The sequence below is a fragment of the Dryas octopetala genome, chromosome 4 (genome assembly GCF_963921425.1).
Source record: "Dryas octopetala chromosome 4, drDryOcto1.1, whole genome shotgun sequence".
Lineage (NCBI taxonomy): Eukaryota > Viridiplantae > Streptophyta > Magnoliopsida > Rosales > Rosaceae > Dryas > Dryas octopetala.
Window position 1 is genome coordinate 16,889,788 of NC_141369.1, and position 16,746 is coordinate 16,906,533.

The following is a 16,746-nucleotide window of genomic DNA, read 5'->3' on the forward strand; positions in this document are numbered from 1 at the left end:
GATTGGAATGGTACTTGCAGAAGACGCCCTCCTTGATTTTGTCTGGGGGTGGTCCCTTGATCTCCCTTGCGACTGGGAGTTGGTCCTTGACCTTGGAGTAGATTGTCTCCAGACCGGCGTTGAGGGGAGTGTACTCCGTGTACTGGACAAACTTGGGTCCCTTGCCTAGGAGTTGGCGTGGCTCCTCGGTCCTGGTCTTCTTGGATTGGACCTGGGGTTTGGGAGTTGCAACCTCTCCCTCCTTCCTCTTGGCCGAGGTCGGCCTGGGATTCAGGGCCTCCACCTGAGCATCCCACTCCTCAGCTCGCGCCCACTTAGTGGCTTCGGCAGAAAGCTCATCGTAAGTGGAGGGAGGATTCCTCATCAAGTGGGAACGGAGTCCCCCGGCGTGCAGGCCTTGCATGAGGGCATTCTTAGCTGACCTATCGTCGCAATCGTCGCACTTCGTATATTCGATGTTGAAGCGGATCAGATAGGCCTTGAGGCTCTCCCCCTCCTGCTGCTTGATGAGCGACATATCGTTCAAGTTGTAGAGTCGTTCGGATACAACCCGATATCTCGCCAGGAAGGCCCTCCGGAGGTCGGAGAAGGAGTCGATGGAGTTCGGTTGGAGGGTTCGGAACCAACCCCGAGCCGAGCCCTTCAAGGTCGAAGGGAAGATTCTGCACTTCGTGGCTTCAGATGCCTGGCGGGCCTCCATGGCGTATCTGAAGCTGTCAAGATGGTCGTAGGGATCCTTGGTCCCGTCATACTGATCCATCTTGGGGGGCTTGGTGTCGCGGGAGACCTCAGCATCCATGATTCTGCTGGTGTACGGGAGGGGAAGTTCCTCCCCGTGGTCGGCTCTACCGGTATACTCCCTGGAGACCTCGACATGTCCGAGCCGATCGTGGACGCTTCGGATCTGGTCCTGGACCAAAGTCCGAACAAGATTTTCCACATTGGGCGGGGTCGGCTCGGCCGCATTTTCCCCTGAGCACTCGGCCTGGTTGCCGAGTCTCTCACTCACCGGCTGACGAGTGAGCCTCTCGCTCGCCGGTTGTCGATCCGACATGATCATGGTGGACCCCAGTCGGTCGCTCACTGATCGCCTCCCCGAATGAGTTCCTGATGGGGAAGGATCCTGACTGGCGATAGGGCCGAGTCTATTCCGAATCGGGCCCCTGGTTTCGGCCGAACCGGCAGGACTGTTGGCCCCCAACCTTGATTGGGCCGGGGGTCGTCGATTTGTATTCGGGTCGGCACGGTCTCCGCCCGAATTCCTGGGGGCACGCTTCCCGAAAGCCGCCTGTTTTTGCTGAAGAAGACGGTGGGCGTTCAGGCATTCGGCCTGTTCGGCCGGGGGCATGTCCTCGAAGCCCGGGAAGACGTGATCCGAGTCCTGCTGATCGGTCTGGTCGTTCGGCTCGGCAGGAGTGCTTTGCCGAGAAGGAGATGGTGAAAGGACCTCCTCCTCGGTTCGGGTCCGGCGTGATCGGAAGCCCGATCGTCCACTATTCTCGAGTTGAGCACGGTGGCGTGCAAGTTCCCCGGCCAGCTCGGCCTGTTTTGCGAGCAGCTCATTATTCTGCTTCAGGAGTGCATTCTCAGCGGCCAGATGTCGCTGACTCTCCTTAAGGAGTTTGTGAGCGGCTCGGATTTTGGAGGAACCTTTGGACTTTGGCGTCCTGGGGAGTTGTGCTCCCCTCGTTTTCTCAGGTGTCTCAGGCTGATGTTGTTCATCATTCTGAGACGCTCCTGAAGAAGAACTGGTGTCCCGAAATATGGTAGTCATGATGACTTGCGTGGAGGAAGAGCTTAGCGTTTGCGGTGATGAACACAACGGCTGAAGTCAGCTTCCCACAGACGGCGCCAATCTGTTGATGCAAATTCTCGTAAGGTAGATGCAACAACTTAGATATGCTGATCTGGCTGATCAAGTGCTTCGCTGGATGATGAAGTGGATGCTGGTTGAGATCTTCCTGTAGACAAAAACAAGATCAAAGGAGATGGACCGGTGTGGTACCAGCCAAACACACTCCGATGATGAAATCAGTGGTGGTGTTTGATGGTGGATGAGGAAGAACAAAGGAAGAACTTGGGAGAATGGGAAGAACAAGGCAAATGTTCTGGGTTATTCTCAGCAAGTTGGGTAGGCTCTTTTTTGGATGGAAATGCAAAGTGTTTAGCGTGTGTATTGATAGATTGCTAGATGCTTCATTTTGTGCATATGTGGTGCCTTATATAGGCAAAGGAAAACTTAATGAATAAGTTACCTGCATGTGAATGAATGGTTGCCAGAGACCCACGCACCTGGTCAGACCTAGTTGCATGCTCAGCTGCTTGCTTCCTCAGCATTCAATGCTGCATTGAATGCTCCATTAAATGCAAGGTTTGGAAGGTCCAGGTAAACTGCCCAGCAGTCATGAATGCAAGCCTGATATTCTATCTGTCAGAGGATTGTGTCAGGTGCATTCAAGTGTGGCGGTTCGTCCTAGCGTGATCTTCCTGGGAATGGCGGCGGAGAGCCGAGCCGAGCCGATACGAACACATGTTTTCATGTGAAGACACGAAGTCCATGTGTGGTCGGATCGGGCATGGGATTCCAGGCCGAGCCGGTCCCATAGACTGGGGGTCTTTCCGAGCTCTAACTGGTCGACGTCAGAACCCGAAAAGAGGCCATCTCCTGTGCCGAGCCGAGCCGGACCGGGATGATCGTGGGAAGATGGACACTCGATCCCATGGAAGATCATCGGTTCGGCTCGGACCGAACATGGAGGGCCGGCGTGGAGATCCGGTCTGAGCTGGCAGAGGCGATGCCGAGTGGTGATGACATGGGGGTCAAAGTTTTGACCACTGAGAGTCAAACTCCGAGGTGGATGTTGACCAGCCACGTGTCGAGCTGTGATTGGCTGTTCGGATTGATGTGGATTTTCCCACAAACATAAACAAAACGTTAAACGCTGTAAAAACATGCCTCTCAGTTAGAACGCGAGTTTTTTCATCATTTTTTAACTAAAAAATAGACATTTTTATCATTGCAATCTTAAGATGGGTTAATTTATCATTAAGTGGGCTTTAAAATTATTTACTTATATTTTTTTTTTCCAATTTACATAGCATCAATTTACGTGGTAATAACTTACAGCCATTTGTTTACTCCTTGAAGGACTTGAGCATCGGTCACCGATAATAGGTTTTGCATTTTGATGATGGTGTGCATATACAGAGAGTTACGACATATTTATCGAGAATATTGATCAATTCAATTCTAAGAGCTTTATCGAGAATAAAGGTGTTTTTCTGATGCAAAAATATGCGAGATTGATACATGTGACTATGTGAGACATTCAGCATTCCAACGCCCGTGATCAATTTTCAATTATTGTCCTACATTTATCATTAATCTCGCATTTTACCACACATTAGACACGTGTTACCATTTCATGACGAGAAAGCATGGATTATGATGGATCGTAGGAGCAGGATAGCAACTTCCTTTTGCATTATATTATTGCTATACAGATGAGTCTTTCACCGTGGTGCTTCAAAGTTCAAACACCGGTGAAAAGGACCAGTGGGAAGACCCGTCCTTGACCCAACAATTACACGTGGCAGGGTGTAATTGGACTTTGTTGGGGAGACTCTTGCAAATTGCGTGACTTAAGAGAGGAGGGAGAGAGAGAGAGAGAGAGAGAGAGAGAGAGAGAGAGAGAGAGAGGAAGAAGTCTTTTTGAGTTGTGACTTGTGAGCGTGTTGACAAGAGTTTTGTTGTCAGAAGAGACGGCAAAATTCCCTTTGACACCTGTCACTCCTTTCCTCCCTATCCCTATTTTATCACAAGTGTTACTCTGTAGCTCCCACCAGACAATGACTCACCCATCACCCAAAAAATAAATTTAAATTAAACTTCATACACATATATATTAAAAAAAAAAACGAAAATTGAGAAAAAACGTAAGATTTGTTTGGTATTCTATTCAAAAATTATTATTATTTTTTTTTCAAAAACGAAAAAACAAGTTTTAGTCAATAAAACGTGTTTGGTAGACCATTTTCAAAAATAATTTAAAAAAAAAATTCAAAAACATGCTTCTTTTTAAAAACGATAAAACATCATTTTTTTCAATTATTTTTTTACACTTTTTTTTTTTTAACTGCCATCATTTTTATATTTTAAAATTTTTTTCAAATTTCATGCCAAACAAATTTTAAAAATCTTAATTTTTGAAAAAAAATTTTGAATAGGATACCAAACGGGCCTTAGTTTTTTGAGGAAAGAAAAATTACTTTTAAGTTTTACCCATATGTCATGCTCTCGAGAAAAACTTTATTCGTCATAGTTGAGTTCTTTCCATGCATGCTATGATTTTAGCCTGTTTGACATCATATTCAAATGCTAAAACATATGAACCCAATGTTAATAAAATCAGTATTTTTCTATTTCTTGTTTCTAAGATTGAAGCATATGAAATGCAAAGTTCTTATTAAGCATATTTATGTGATTCGTATTTTCTACTTCAGCTACACACTACCTTTCTTTCTAGCCCAAGCAACCAGTAACCAGATCCCACCCTTGCTTTTTCTACCCAAAAACAATATCATTGCAATGAGTATTTCTAAGGAACCCAAATCTCCTTTAGTTTATATCTATTTGGTCACATGTCTTCCTCAATCCAAAAATAACTTGGAACAAACCAAATCTGTGTTCATAATCTTTACAAATGTTATTCTTTAGTCCTTCAGGTTGATTGGAAAATAGCAGGAACAAAGAAAACAAATGGGGTGTTAATTCAACAAACCAAGAATTTGAAAGGGCCAAATATAAAGAACTTGGCATTGCAAAGCTCATGAAAGATCAATTAGCATTCAAAACTAAGAATATGTAAATCTGTCTTTATTAAGAAAAGAAACGAGGCCATTTCATTGTAAGTCATTTAAAGGCTAGAATGCTACCGGTACACGAAGTCCATCATAGCTCAGTTGTACATCAAGACCCTCTGTCTCCTTCAATGTCATAAGATAATCATTCACCTTTTCATGATCCATCAGGTGCATCATACCTTCATCAGTGCAAAACCAGGAAAAGAAGCAGTATAGAATTACTATGAATTCGTTGATGGTCGTTATTCTTGATTACAAACTTATATCATTAAGAGATTGAATGTGATGTCAAAGTAGAGGATAGGGAGGTGGAAATTAAACAGAAAACTGAAATTCATTGGAAATAATAATATTATATTACACCACTACGCTACAATAGAAGACTGAGACATACCAGTGAACAAGGTTCTCTTGGGTTGGATTTTCCGTACTTCCTTCAAAGCCTGAAAAGGAAGTATATAAAACTTATAGTCTATTAAAGATGAATTGGTACAAGAAGGCATAAAATATTTTACCCTTGGAAGTCCAAAATGTGTTGAAGAAGACCGATCTGGCCGTAAAGCATCCTGAATAAATTATTTGACATATCAGCCCAGTCAGAAAAGAAGAGTAGTCATGTGGTTCTGAAAAATGAGTATCTATAAGAATAAACAATGAATGTGTGAATGCACGTCTGTGAAAGAGAGGGGTACGCACCAGAATCAGGAGGTCACAGTCTGTCAGAAGTGGATAAGTTTCTTCAGGTATGTCACTAACATCACTGTGATGTAAACAAATGATTAGAATTTAGCCGTTATGATGAAACACTACATAAAAGATCAAGGTACAAGAATAACAATTATCAGAGACCTGTGTGTGAGGGAATAGAAGCGTTACCTAATATAACAAACATTGCCAAAACGAAATCCAAAGGAACGATAACCACGACCATGCCACACAGGTAAAGGGGTAAACTGAAACAGACCATATAAAAGAAAAAACTGGTATGAGCGCTAAGTCAATACAATAGATCCATTTTAAGTCAAGTGCCAATACCATCTATGTTTTTTCCTCTTAAGAAACACAGCAAATGCCATCTACAAACAATTTCTTGTTAAATTTCTACTACTTTCTACATTGGATTATGGTATACCTTGCTTCACTTATCTTACATATAGATCTCACTTAATTTTATACAGAACTATAGTTACAAATCCCACAAGGCATAGGTAAGGTGGAAACTGTAAGCACTCTTTAAGAAATTCTCAATTTAAAACAAACCAAACTGATATTGATTCTGACCTTTATATCGTGTACGGTAAATGGATTCTCATGTATTATATTAAATTGCAACGCTGAGACAGCAGCACCAGGAAGGACCACACTTGTATCCACCAAATAATAATGAGTCTTCTTCATCACCTGTAAATGATCAATTTACTATCATGGAAACTGTAATAAAAAAAATGATTCTATGAAGTAAAACTTGATTACAAATATTGATCAATAAATAATGCATTAGTCAACTCAATGCAAGAAGGGAAGATGTTTGGACCTCAAAATCGCGCTGGGGCACATAAATTGGAATGTGGGGTTGAACATTGTTTGTCCAGTCACGAAGATCATCCAGACCTGGAGAGGAAAAATGAAAACCTCAATAATGTTTGATGCAAAAATGTATATTAAAGAAAAAAGAAAAAGGAAGGAAAAAAAAAAAAAAGAAAGAGAAGAAAAGCGAAAGAAATCCAAGGCATCGTCATAAGTCTATTAATTGTTTAAAGAATAGCATTAGAAAGTGTTCATGTCAGAGACCTCCAATTGCATCAGCATGAGAATGAGTAATAATAACCGCATCAATTGTTCTTATCCTGACAGAAATACAACTAGTTATGATGAGGCAAAAACCAGACATTAGACACATATCATAATGGAATATGCAGGAGCCACCAATATAACCATACATGCAAGTCTTTGAATACAGAAAGACCCTTCCGAAGAAGAAACTGAAGAAAAACATACATTTTCACTTGAACAGTCCAAAAAGGACACTAAAACATATGTCAAAATTGATGTCCAACTCTGGTGGCGTGTAGAAAATTTGAAACTCCAACAATTAGGGGTGGACCTACATAATGTATTGTGCATAATCTAAGGGCACATAAGAGTAATTTTACAGTACCAAAACACCAAGCATTTAAAAAATCACAAGAAATATCAAGTTTGAAGCAAATATTGAATCAAAATCAGTGACCAATATCTTTTTCTTTTCTTTTTTGTAACATTGGCTAGAATTGAACCCTAGACCTATTCTAATCCTAACCCATTATCCCACCCTCCCTCACCGCTTAGGCTAACATTATCAAGGATTATTAATATGCATTATTATAGCATCACACATAATATTGAATCAAATCAGTCACCAATATCAACACAACACATAATATGAAACAAATTTATGATGCCCCACCCCCCTTCTCTTAATATATGTACAAATTGCAGTGCTAGTTAGGCCTTATTATGGTTAATAATTGCTACCTAACTACAAAAATGCCTTATTAAAATTATATGTGGAAGTTTCCTAACATAACACAATATCAATATCTAGATCTTCTTGAAGCTAGTCCAGATAATTTAGCCATTAAACATGAAAGACTATTTTGATATCTTCAACTTTAATATATGATAGCTTAAGAACTTAAGCAAATGAGATAATTAACTAACCCATAGGCAGGAAACCATTTGAGAGCACTGTGGTAGAAAAACCTGAAAAACAGACAGAAATGCAAGTTTCACCAATAAAGCATCTGCCATTTTATTTTCAAGGATCATCAAACATCTCAGTCATATGTAATCTCTTTTATATTATTACATGCCCATTCATTTTCTTATACTGAACTACTACATATTCCATTATCAATTTACCACATATGAGAAGCAGATAGTTGATTATCTACCACACCTACCAATGAATTCAGCACGTTCATTAGGTTGAGACAACCCTTACTTGGTGCAATTCTTCCATTAAAACTATGAGTATTCGGCATATTACTTTTCAAGAAAACTTAGCTACAGGACTGCAGATCTAACATTCTCAGCCATTACCCAACCACAACCTGGAATATTTACAAGACAAAAAAGAAAAAATACATTCTTAAAGTAACATAGAAACAATATATTGGAAATTATATTTCACTTACTTTCCAGCATCAATAAGAATGTTACAACTGCCAGAGGGTCTAGGATAACGAACAAGGATGCTTGTGTTGAGTCTCCTATTTCTATTACCTGGTTTCACAGCTTTTGAGCAAACCTGCAAAAACCAAAAAGCGTTTGTTTCTTTATTAATTGGATGCGCATTTGGTTAGACATGTAGTAGTAAATATGATATGCCAAAATTACTTAACCAAAGAGGTCCCATAACCATACCGCACATGTCTTTAAAGGATTTGTCAGGCAGCTCACGCGTGGAATGCCTTCACTAGTTCCCGTACCAATAAATATGATTTCTGATTGCTCAGAAGGTGACTGTGAGCCAGCATCTGTGGTTGCCGAATCTGTGAATCATTCCAAAGTCACTACATAAGTCATCTAAAGTCACAAACAACTGCTTATAGCTTATATAATCTGCAAATGGAGATCATGAACATTCTCTGATTGTGTGCTCATCAACGCGCCAAGGCTAAACTACTTTCTTATAAGTTATAAAATGCCTCATTGAATGAACACATACATAACCAAAAAGATACAACCCCATTAAATCAAATTTGAACCATTTGTTTTCCTTCATCAATTCAATTTTTTCAATACTTATATATAACCATTGCATACAGTAGTTTAGTTTCAAGCACAAACACAACTGTAGAGTCCCTTAAGCCACAGCAAACAAGTAAAATTTGGAGCCTAAATCAATGCGTAAAAATTATTCATGCCCACAAAACAAGAACACTCAAAATCTACATATACAACAGATCAAAGGGAATAAAAAGGTCGACGCATAACACACGAAAATGCCCATTAAAAGCAATTGTTGCAAATGCCCAGAAAACCAAAACCAGAACGAAACTATTTGATTATGCACAAGACCCAGAAATCAAAAATGCGAAATATCATGAATCAGAGCTTACTAGTTTTAAGGTAAGCCTGGAAAATTCGTCTGAAGGGAGAGAACCCATTTGCAGGAGCTGTGATTGGAGAGCTCCGGAATGATACTTGGCGTTTGTAAGTAGCAAAGCAGCTCAGAGAAGGAGAAGGGCGAATTGTGCCCAGAAATTGAACCATTTGACAGAAGCACCCCGAAAGCTACTTGGGAATGAATTGTAAAATAGTGCAGGCTTTGAGAAGCGAAAAGGTTCCTCAGTGGCACTGGTAGTAGGAATGAATATGAATCGAGTGGTGGTAAAGGCCAAAAAGGGTGTTTCGGTTGGAGTTGGAGAATGAGACCAACAAAGACTCAAAGAGCAAGCAAAGGCAAACCAATCCCATAGTATATGGCAAGCTACGTGGGACAAGCATGTCCGCTCCGGAAATCGCTATTTTTAGTCCCATTGTATTGGAATGGACCGGACTGGACTGTATCATTTTGAGTATTTTGGTGCTTAGTTTTTTTTTGGTTTTTTTTAATTTAACTAAATTTAACTCTTTTATAAAATTACTGAAAAAGACACATTTAAATTAGAAAAAAAAAAAAAAAAAAAAAGAACTCAAGGTTTCATGGCAGCCATGACAGTCCCTACAAAGTATATATGCAACTGGGTCATCATTTGAATAGCATAGCCTTCAATTGCCTGGCATTTCATCAAATGTGTTTTATGGTATTTAAACTGACACTTGCAGGCAATTCCAAGGAGCCTTTGGCTTGAAAAATCTGGGAAACCATTGGTGCAATGGCCTGTAGCAGAAAATGGAAAGCTTATAGAAAAAAGCAGGTCAAGTTGCCAAGCACTGTACTTAGGGGAGGATCAGTGCATGAAGTACTAGGTGTCACAGCAGTCCAGGTGGGTACTTAGTAATGGGATTTTGTCACATTCTATTAAAAAGCGCATCAATCTCACTAATTCATTCTGTTCATTGCACTATTTGACTGTTTTCCCTTACCCACTAGAATGGATTACATTTTTTCATCACAGGCAGATGTAGAGATTACATTTGGAATAAGTGATTTGAAGAAAGCAGAAGTGCTGGACAAAAGTTGGACCAATCCACAAACCTTGTGTAGCCAAAAGGGTGCATCAGTTAAAGGTGATTTGGGGCCATTTGGGTTGCTAGTTTTGGCTTCAAAGGGATTGAAAGAATACACTGCAGTGTTCTATAGAATATTTAAAGGTCCAAACAAATATGTGGTGCTCATGTGCAGTGACCAAAGCAGGTCTCTGCTCTCTCTCGCTCTGTAACCAAACTTCAAATTGTTAACTCTTTTTGCCATTTGTTTTATTGGTTTGGTAGGTCTTCCTTAAACCAAGATAATGACAAGACCACTTATGGGGCTTTTCGATCTAAATGTCGATCCTCTTCATGAGAAGTTGTCACTAAGAAGCTTGGTAAGTTGTTACAAACCAATTAAATTAACACATCAATTTGCACTTTTTTATTGAAAAGTCAGTTTTTCTATTAAATAAGAAAATCAAAATGCCCGAATTAACCAAAACAGTTAAACCTTTCAGATAAGGTTCTAGCTTATATGCAAAAGGTGCATTATTCTATTTTGGGTGCCATATGGTTGCACATTGCACACTTTGACAATGGCATGGCATATACATACCAACAGAGAGACCAATTACTTTATGCTTTTGATCAGTACTAGCTAGTTCATTCTTTTCTTTTGGTTATACCCATATATTTCATGATAATATATAAATGTTTGTCCTAATGCATTTGAAACTTTGCAGATAGATCACTCAATATTTGGTGGAGAAGGCAAGGCATGCATCACAGCTAGAGTTTATCCCACATTGGCTATTGATGGTGATGCCCACTTATATGCCTTCAATAATGGAACTCAGTAATCTCAGGAAGTGCATGAAGCTTGAAAACAGCTAAAATCAATTGAACTAATAAGAATGAATAGTGGTTGAGAATCTTGAGAGAAGGAGAAAAGAAGAAGAAAAGCATGGATCGAATATTGATGCTTGATTATGATCTTGGATCATTTGTAGTGCCTCTCCAGATAGTTAATATGTGAGTCAAATAAATTTGTGTCTCTCTATGAATTAAAGATTAACTAATGAATAAAATTATTTGAATATTTTTCCTAATAGAAAGATGCACAATCACTCTAGCAGATAAGGAAGCAGCATCCCTTGCACAGGGAGCAACTCTATCTTTTATTAAATTATAATTAGGTGATCATTCATGTTTGTAAATTAACTATATATTTGTTTAATTTAATTTGTTTTAATAAGAAACTAATTAAGCTCATCAGCCATTAACCATTCTAGCGTCTGCATTGCAAGGCAATTAATTGCAGACTCACAGCAGCTAACAACTTAACCAATGAATAAATAATTAAGTGAATATCAGTCAATTCCCAATCTAGAAATCAAATTACCCTAATCTAATAATAGTTATTACAATACACAACACTAACAAGTCTTACAGCATACAAAATAACAGAGAGAATTAAGAGAATACAGAATATTTTAATTACTGTATTCTAGTTTATTAATTATTGAGATAACTCTACCAAGTCTCTAATAATTGTAAATGACCAAATTTTCTAAGTCAAGCATAAGGTTCTAAAGCGGCATCTTGATTATATATATAAACAAAAGCTTAGAGTACTTTTTTCATTTTAATATGCAGTATAGCTACAAAGTTATAATCTAAACAATTACTAAGCACACACATCATAATATAATAATAACATTAATTATGAATGTTTAAGATTTATTATTAGTTAAAAGAATGGACTTTGTTTTTTTCTATTTTGGAAAACTTGATTATGAGAGAACTACTCATGAATAAGCTGATCAAAAGACTAATAATGTTTTGTGGAAGCCTAATTCCTTGACAGCTAACTGGGCCATGGCTTATCCTTTCATTTCCCATCATGGTGTAGCCTTGTGTTATCAATCCCACAAAGCAACCATGGCCATCTACTCTCTCTTTCTATGTTGCTTTCTTTTTCTCTGGCATGAAACTTCCCACCATGTTTGCAGAAACCTTCAAACTTCCCAATTAACTTCTGCACATCATGATCATGTTAATGAACCTTACAGAACTGGGTATCATTTCCAGCCTCCAAAGAATTGGATGAATGGTATATTCTTCACCTATAACCTCCTCAATTTTCTTTCTGCGTGCTATTTTTCATATATATATTTTTTTTTTTGCTTTCAACCTGATGTCCTTGTCTTTATTGTTTTTATCTCTAATAGTTTTACTTTTTGCTTCTGGTTTTTCATTTGGACTTGTTCTGATTTGTGGAATGGACAAATTGGGCCTGTTTGGTTGCACAGATCCTAATGGTTAGTTCCTTTCTCCTCTGGTTCAGTTTTCTACAAGTTAATTAATGTTTTGTGTAATTGGTTAAAATCAATCTATAGTGCCAGTCTACAAACTGAATCAGTTGGTGGGTTTAGTCCTAATACTGTTTGGCAACAGAGAATCTTATGGTCATTCTCTTTCTTTTATATTTCCTGGGACTTGTTCATTTTCTATAAAAACTATATGCCATGATGCATTGATAACAAGTCATACACTTCTTTATTCCTGTTTTGGTTTGGGTTTTGGTACTGTGTGATTTCACAGTACTAAAGCACTGTCTATTACTCTTTCTGCAGGACCATTGATTTACAAAGGAATTTACCATCTGTTCTATCAATATAACCCTCAAGATGTAGTTTGGGAAAAAACCATTGTGTGGGCCCATTCCACATCAACCGATCTGGTTAACTGGACCCCACGTGAGGCTGCCATCAACCCATCACAGCCGTACGATATCAACGGCTGTTGGTCGGGTTCCACCACGATACTCCCCGGGGGCAAACCGGTCATTTTGTACACAGGAATAGACTCCCAAGACCAACAAGTTCAAAATTTGGCCTTCCCCAAGAACCTTTCAGACCCTTTCCTTAGGGAGTGGGATAAGGTCCCACAAAATCCAGTAATGGCACCCACCCAAGCTAACCAAATCAATGCAACCTCATTTAGGGACCCAACCACTGCTTGGCTAGGCCCAGATAAGAACTGGAGAGTGATCATTGGAAGCCAAAAGAACCAAATTGGATTGGCAATCCTATACAGAACCAAAGACTTCATAAATTGGATTGAGGCCGAACAGCCACTTCATTCAGCAGAGGAAACTGGAGTGTGGGAATGCCCAGATTTCTTCCCAGTTTCAATTAAAAACCAAACTGGTCTTGACACATCAGGAAATGGCCCTGATGTTAAACATGTGCTTAAGGTTAGCTTGTACAATACCTTGCATGACTACTACACAATTGGGACCTATAACATTGACAAGGATATCTATATCCCGGATAAGGGATCTGTGGAGAGTGATTCAGGATTGAGATATGATTATGGCAAATTTTATGCTTCAAAATCTTTCTTTGACAGTGCTAAGAACCGCAGAATCTTGTGGGCTTGGATTAATGAATCTTCAAGTGTCAATGATGATATCAAGAAGGGATGGTCTGGACTCCAGGTAATATATATGTATGTGTGATAACCATAGATAACTATTTGATCAAACAGTTATGAATTAAGCCTTATACACTGGCAGGCATTTCCAAGGACCCTTTGGCTTGACAAATCGGGGAAACAATTGGTGCAATGGCCTGTAGCAGAAATTGAAAAGCTTAGAACAAAGCAGGTCAAATTGCCAAGCACTGTGCTTAAGGGGGGATCAGTACATGAAGTACTTGGTGTCACAGCAGCACAGGTGAGTACTTAGTAATGGCCAATGGGATTTTGTCACATTTTATTAGAAACCACATCAATCCCACTAAATCATTCTCTTAATTGCACTATTTTACTCTGTGCTTTTGTTTTGGTACTCTTTTTTCATTTTGGTACTATTTGGCTTTGTTTTGTCTTCTGTTTTACAGGCAGATGTAGAGATTACATTTGGTATAAGTGATCTGGAGAAAGCAGAAGCACTGGACCCAAGTTGGACCAACCCACAAAATTTGTGTAGCCAAAAGGGTGCATCAGTTAAAGGTGGTTTAGGGCCATTTGGGTTGCTAGTTTTGGCTTCAAAGGGATTGAAAGAATACACAGCAGTGTTCTATAGAATATATAAAGCTCCAAACAAACATGTGGTGCTCATGTGCAGTGACCAAAGCAGGTCTCTCTCTTCCTCTCTCAGGCTATCAATGTCTTACTGACTTGTAAAATTTTGAGCTCTTTTTATATGTTTGCTTATTGCTTTAAATCTTTGACAGGTCTTCCTTAAATAAAGATAGTGATATGACCACTTACGGGGCTTTTCTGATTGTGGATCCTCTTCATGAGAAGCTGTCGCTTAGAAGCTTGGTAAGTTGCTACAAACCAATTTAATTAATACATCAATTTGCACTTCTTTATTGAAAGGACAGTTTTTCTATATTGGTCAGAAAGTAACATTTCATTAAAGAAGCCCAAAAAGCAAAACATTACTAGCATGAAGGCCAAGTCCAATAAACATAAAATAAAAAAAGTACAAAGATAAAAAGGATCAAAACACAAATTAAGTCTCAAACATTTGCATGAACCCTAACCAAACCAAAATCCTAAAATAGAAGCAAGCTCCACCATCATAGCACAGCCCTAGTCCAAAAACATCAGCCATCTCCATCATTGGAGCACAACAAACCAAGCAAGACCCGCAACCACCAAAGGGAAACAAGAGAACCGAAGTACTATGTACATAAAGGAATTGAGGAAAATGGAGGCGTTTCCACCTGCACATAATCCGATTGGCCGGAGAGGGAAACATCGCTTTAAAGTGGTAGTTAGTAGTTACAGATGCTACAATGGTCCACCAACTCCAAACGAGGAAAACACAAATGAGTCCAACAAAGAGGAACTTCTTTTAAGTTTAAGAATTCATATTTTCCTTGGAACCTGCACACGCAACTGAGCCTGTCTTTGGTCTTTCTCATCTAGCATAGTGTATATATTTGATTTTTTGATAACCACTTAAAAAAAAAAAAAAATTAACCACCACCAAAGTACAAAGCTTAATGTCAAGGGCCGGCTTTTCACAGCACAAGACGGACCGTGCGGAACTTGCTAATCTTCTCCTGGGTAGCAAGTCAGCCAAGTAAGTACCTCGAAAGTCAAAGATCCACACGATAAATTAGATTTGTGCGAGCACCAAGCAAGCAACAACTAACAATCACACAACGAAACAAAATGAAAGGCTCACAGTGCAACAGATGATTAAATGAATATGCTTCTTATATTGATGGCAAGAGAGTATAGGGGCTCATGTGTATGCTCTTACCTATGCTAGTGAGCTAGCCCAGCATTCCACCGACTAGTCACCCCCCTGTAAAGAGCATTCTAAGCCATTTCCAAGATTACACCAAGAAACATCAAAATGTACGAGGAGTCATAATTCCTCCAAAAAGAAAAATAACTATTTTTCTAATTACTAAAATACTCTTGCACACAAGCAAGTGGCCAAAGATTTGACTAATGACGTTGGACATGCTTGGTTGTGGCAATACAAAAGCAACCCCTAATACTTAACATAGTTATAAGATTTTGACAGTAACTGATGCCTTTACTGGTAAAAGGATACTTCATAATACATTAATCCATTTGGATTGTCAGTTCTACATGCTGGTTTCAGAAAATGCCCATTGCATAGAACCATGTAAGTGATAGCTAGGAGTAGGGCCATGCCACTTGGTGGGTAACGTCAATTCAGAGGATCAAAGGGTCCAAATTGAAGGGTTCATGCATTCCCATTTTGGGTCCCATCCCCGCAATTTTTGGTATGCTCGACTCAATTGATTGCACATTTCCCACTATTGACAAGGGCATTGCATATATATATATATATATATGTACCAACACACAGCTGAGTCCTATTACTTTATGCTTTTGATCAGGACTAGGCTACTAGCTAGTTCACTCTTTTGTTTTATACCCATTTGATGATAATAAATGTTTGTGCTAATGCATTGAAATTTTGCAGATAGATCACTCAGTAGTGGAGAGCTTTGGTGGAGAAGGCAAGGCATGCATCACAGCTAGAGTTTATCCCACATTGGCTATTGATGGTGATGCCCACTTGTATGCCTTCAATAATGGAACTAAGAGTGTCAAAATAGCAGGAAGTGCATGGAGCTTGAAAACAGCTAAAATCAATTGATTAATAGTGGTGCAGGGTCTTGAGAGGAGGAGAGGAAAAGAAAAGCATGGATGGAATATTGATTCTTAATTTATGTGATCTTCATTCATTTGTATTGCCTCGTCAGATAATTAATATGAGAGCTGAATAAATTTTTAGGTTTCTCTATAAATTAAAGTTTAATTAATTAATAAAATTATTTGAATATTCACAAATTATGAAAGAAATATAATACATAGATGGAACTTCCAGTGAAAGAGATTTTTTGTGAAATTCTCTCCGCATTGTATTTTGTCTGACTTGGACTACGTACGTACATAACTAAAGAGAGAATTAGGATGTACTCCTTCATCATTCTAAGTTTTTGAACAAGCCCTTATGATCGACTTTTTCCAATTTTGATTGTACTGCATTTTCTTTTTTCCACATCATTAAATTATATATATTATAATTACATGTCATTTTTTAATATTTTTTCTTTATTTAAATTATGTATTTATCTCCTTATAATATTGTAAATGAGAATTTTATTTGAAATATGTATCTAAGAAAAGAATTTTATTGGGATAAGTATCGTTAATCAGCAAAATTATCTCCATAATTTATTACCATAATCCTATTTT

At 38.8% G+C, this 16,746-nt stretch overlaps 2 protein-coding genes and 1 pseudogene across 2 annotated transcripts; 2 read left to right on the plus strand and 1 right to left on the minus strand.

Moving 5' to 3' along the window:
• Window positions 1-4,691: 4,691 nt before the first annotated feature.
• On the minus strand, window positions 4,692-9,324 carry LOC147287428 (Metallo-hydrolase/oxidoreductase superfamily protein). The gene is made up of 12 exons (XM_086238975.1): window positions 8,967-9,324; window positions 8,269-8,396; window positions 8,040-8,152; window positions 7,564-7,605; window positions 6,655-6,710; window positions 6,398-6,474; window positions 6,145-6,264; window positions 5,740-5,816; window positions 5,560-5,623; window positions 5,379-5,429; window positions 5,258-5,306; window positions 4,692-5,042 (listed from the first exon to the last, which is right to left on the minus strand). The coding sequence occupies exons 1-12, from the start codon at window positions 9,118-9,120 to the stop codon at window positions 4,924-4,926; spliced, it is 1,050 nt and encodes a 349-aa protein (XP_086095101.1). The 5' UTR covers window positions 9,121-9,324; the 3' UTR covers window positions 4,692-4,923.
• A 5-nt stretch (window positions 9,325-9,329) lies between these two features.
• On the plus strand, window positions 9,330-10,888 carry LOC147287429 (fructan 6-exohydrolase-like; annotated as a pseudogene).
• A 917-nt stretch (window positions 10,889-11,805) lies between these two features.
• Window positions 11,806-16,287, plus strand: LOC147287430 (beta-fructofuranosidase, cell wall isozyme-like). Its single transcript, XM_086238974.1, has 7 exons — window positions 11,806-12,097; window positions 12,297-12,305; window positions 12,621-13,486; window positions 13,565-13,723; window positions 13,890-14,128; window positions 14,226-14,316; window positions 15,968-16,287. Exons 1-7 carry the CDS (start codon window positions 11,863-11,865, stop codon window positions 16,142-16,144), a joined length of 1,776 nt encoding a protein of 591 aa, XP_086095100.1. The 5' UTR covers window positions 11,806-11,862; the 3' UTR covers window positions 16,145-16,287.
• Window positions 16,288-16,746: the final 459 nt, after the last annotated feature.

Excerpts from the sequence above, each read along its gene's own strand:
- LOC147287430 (XM_086238974.1), top strand. The coding sequence starts at position 11,863 with ATGGCTTATCCTTTCATTTCCCATCATGGTGTAGCCTTGTGTTATCAA. Across the intron at positions 13,724-13,889 it reads TTGGTGTCACAGCAGCACAG|GCAGATGTAGAGATTACATT; the intron begins GTGAGTACTTAG and ends TCTGTTTTACAG. Across the intron at positions 14,129-14,225 it reads ATGTGCAGTGACCAAAGCAG|GTCTTCCTTAAATAAAGATA; the intron begins GTCTCTCTCTTC and ends AATCTTTGACAG.
- LOC147287428 (XM_086238975.1), bottom strand. The coding sequence starts at position 9,120 with ATGGTTCAATTTCTGGGCACAATTCGCCCTTCTCCTTCTCTGAGCTGC. Across the intron at positions 7,606-8,039 it reads ATTCTTATTGATGCTGGAAA|GTTTTTCTACCACAGTGCTC; the intron begins GTAAGTGAAATA and ends TCTGTTTTTCAG. Across the intron at positions 5,043-5,257 it reads CAAGAGAACCTTGTTCACTG|GTATGATGCACCTGATGGAT; the intron begins GTATGTCTCAGT and ends GCACTGATGAAG.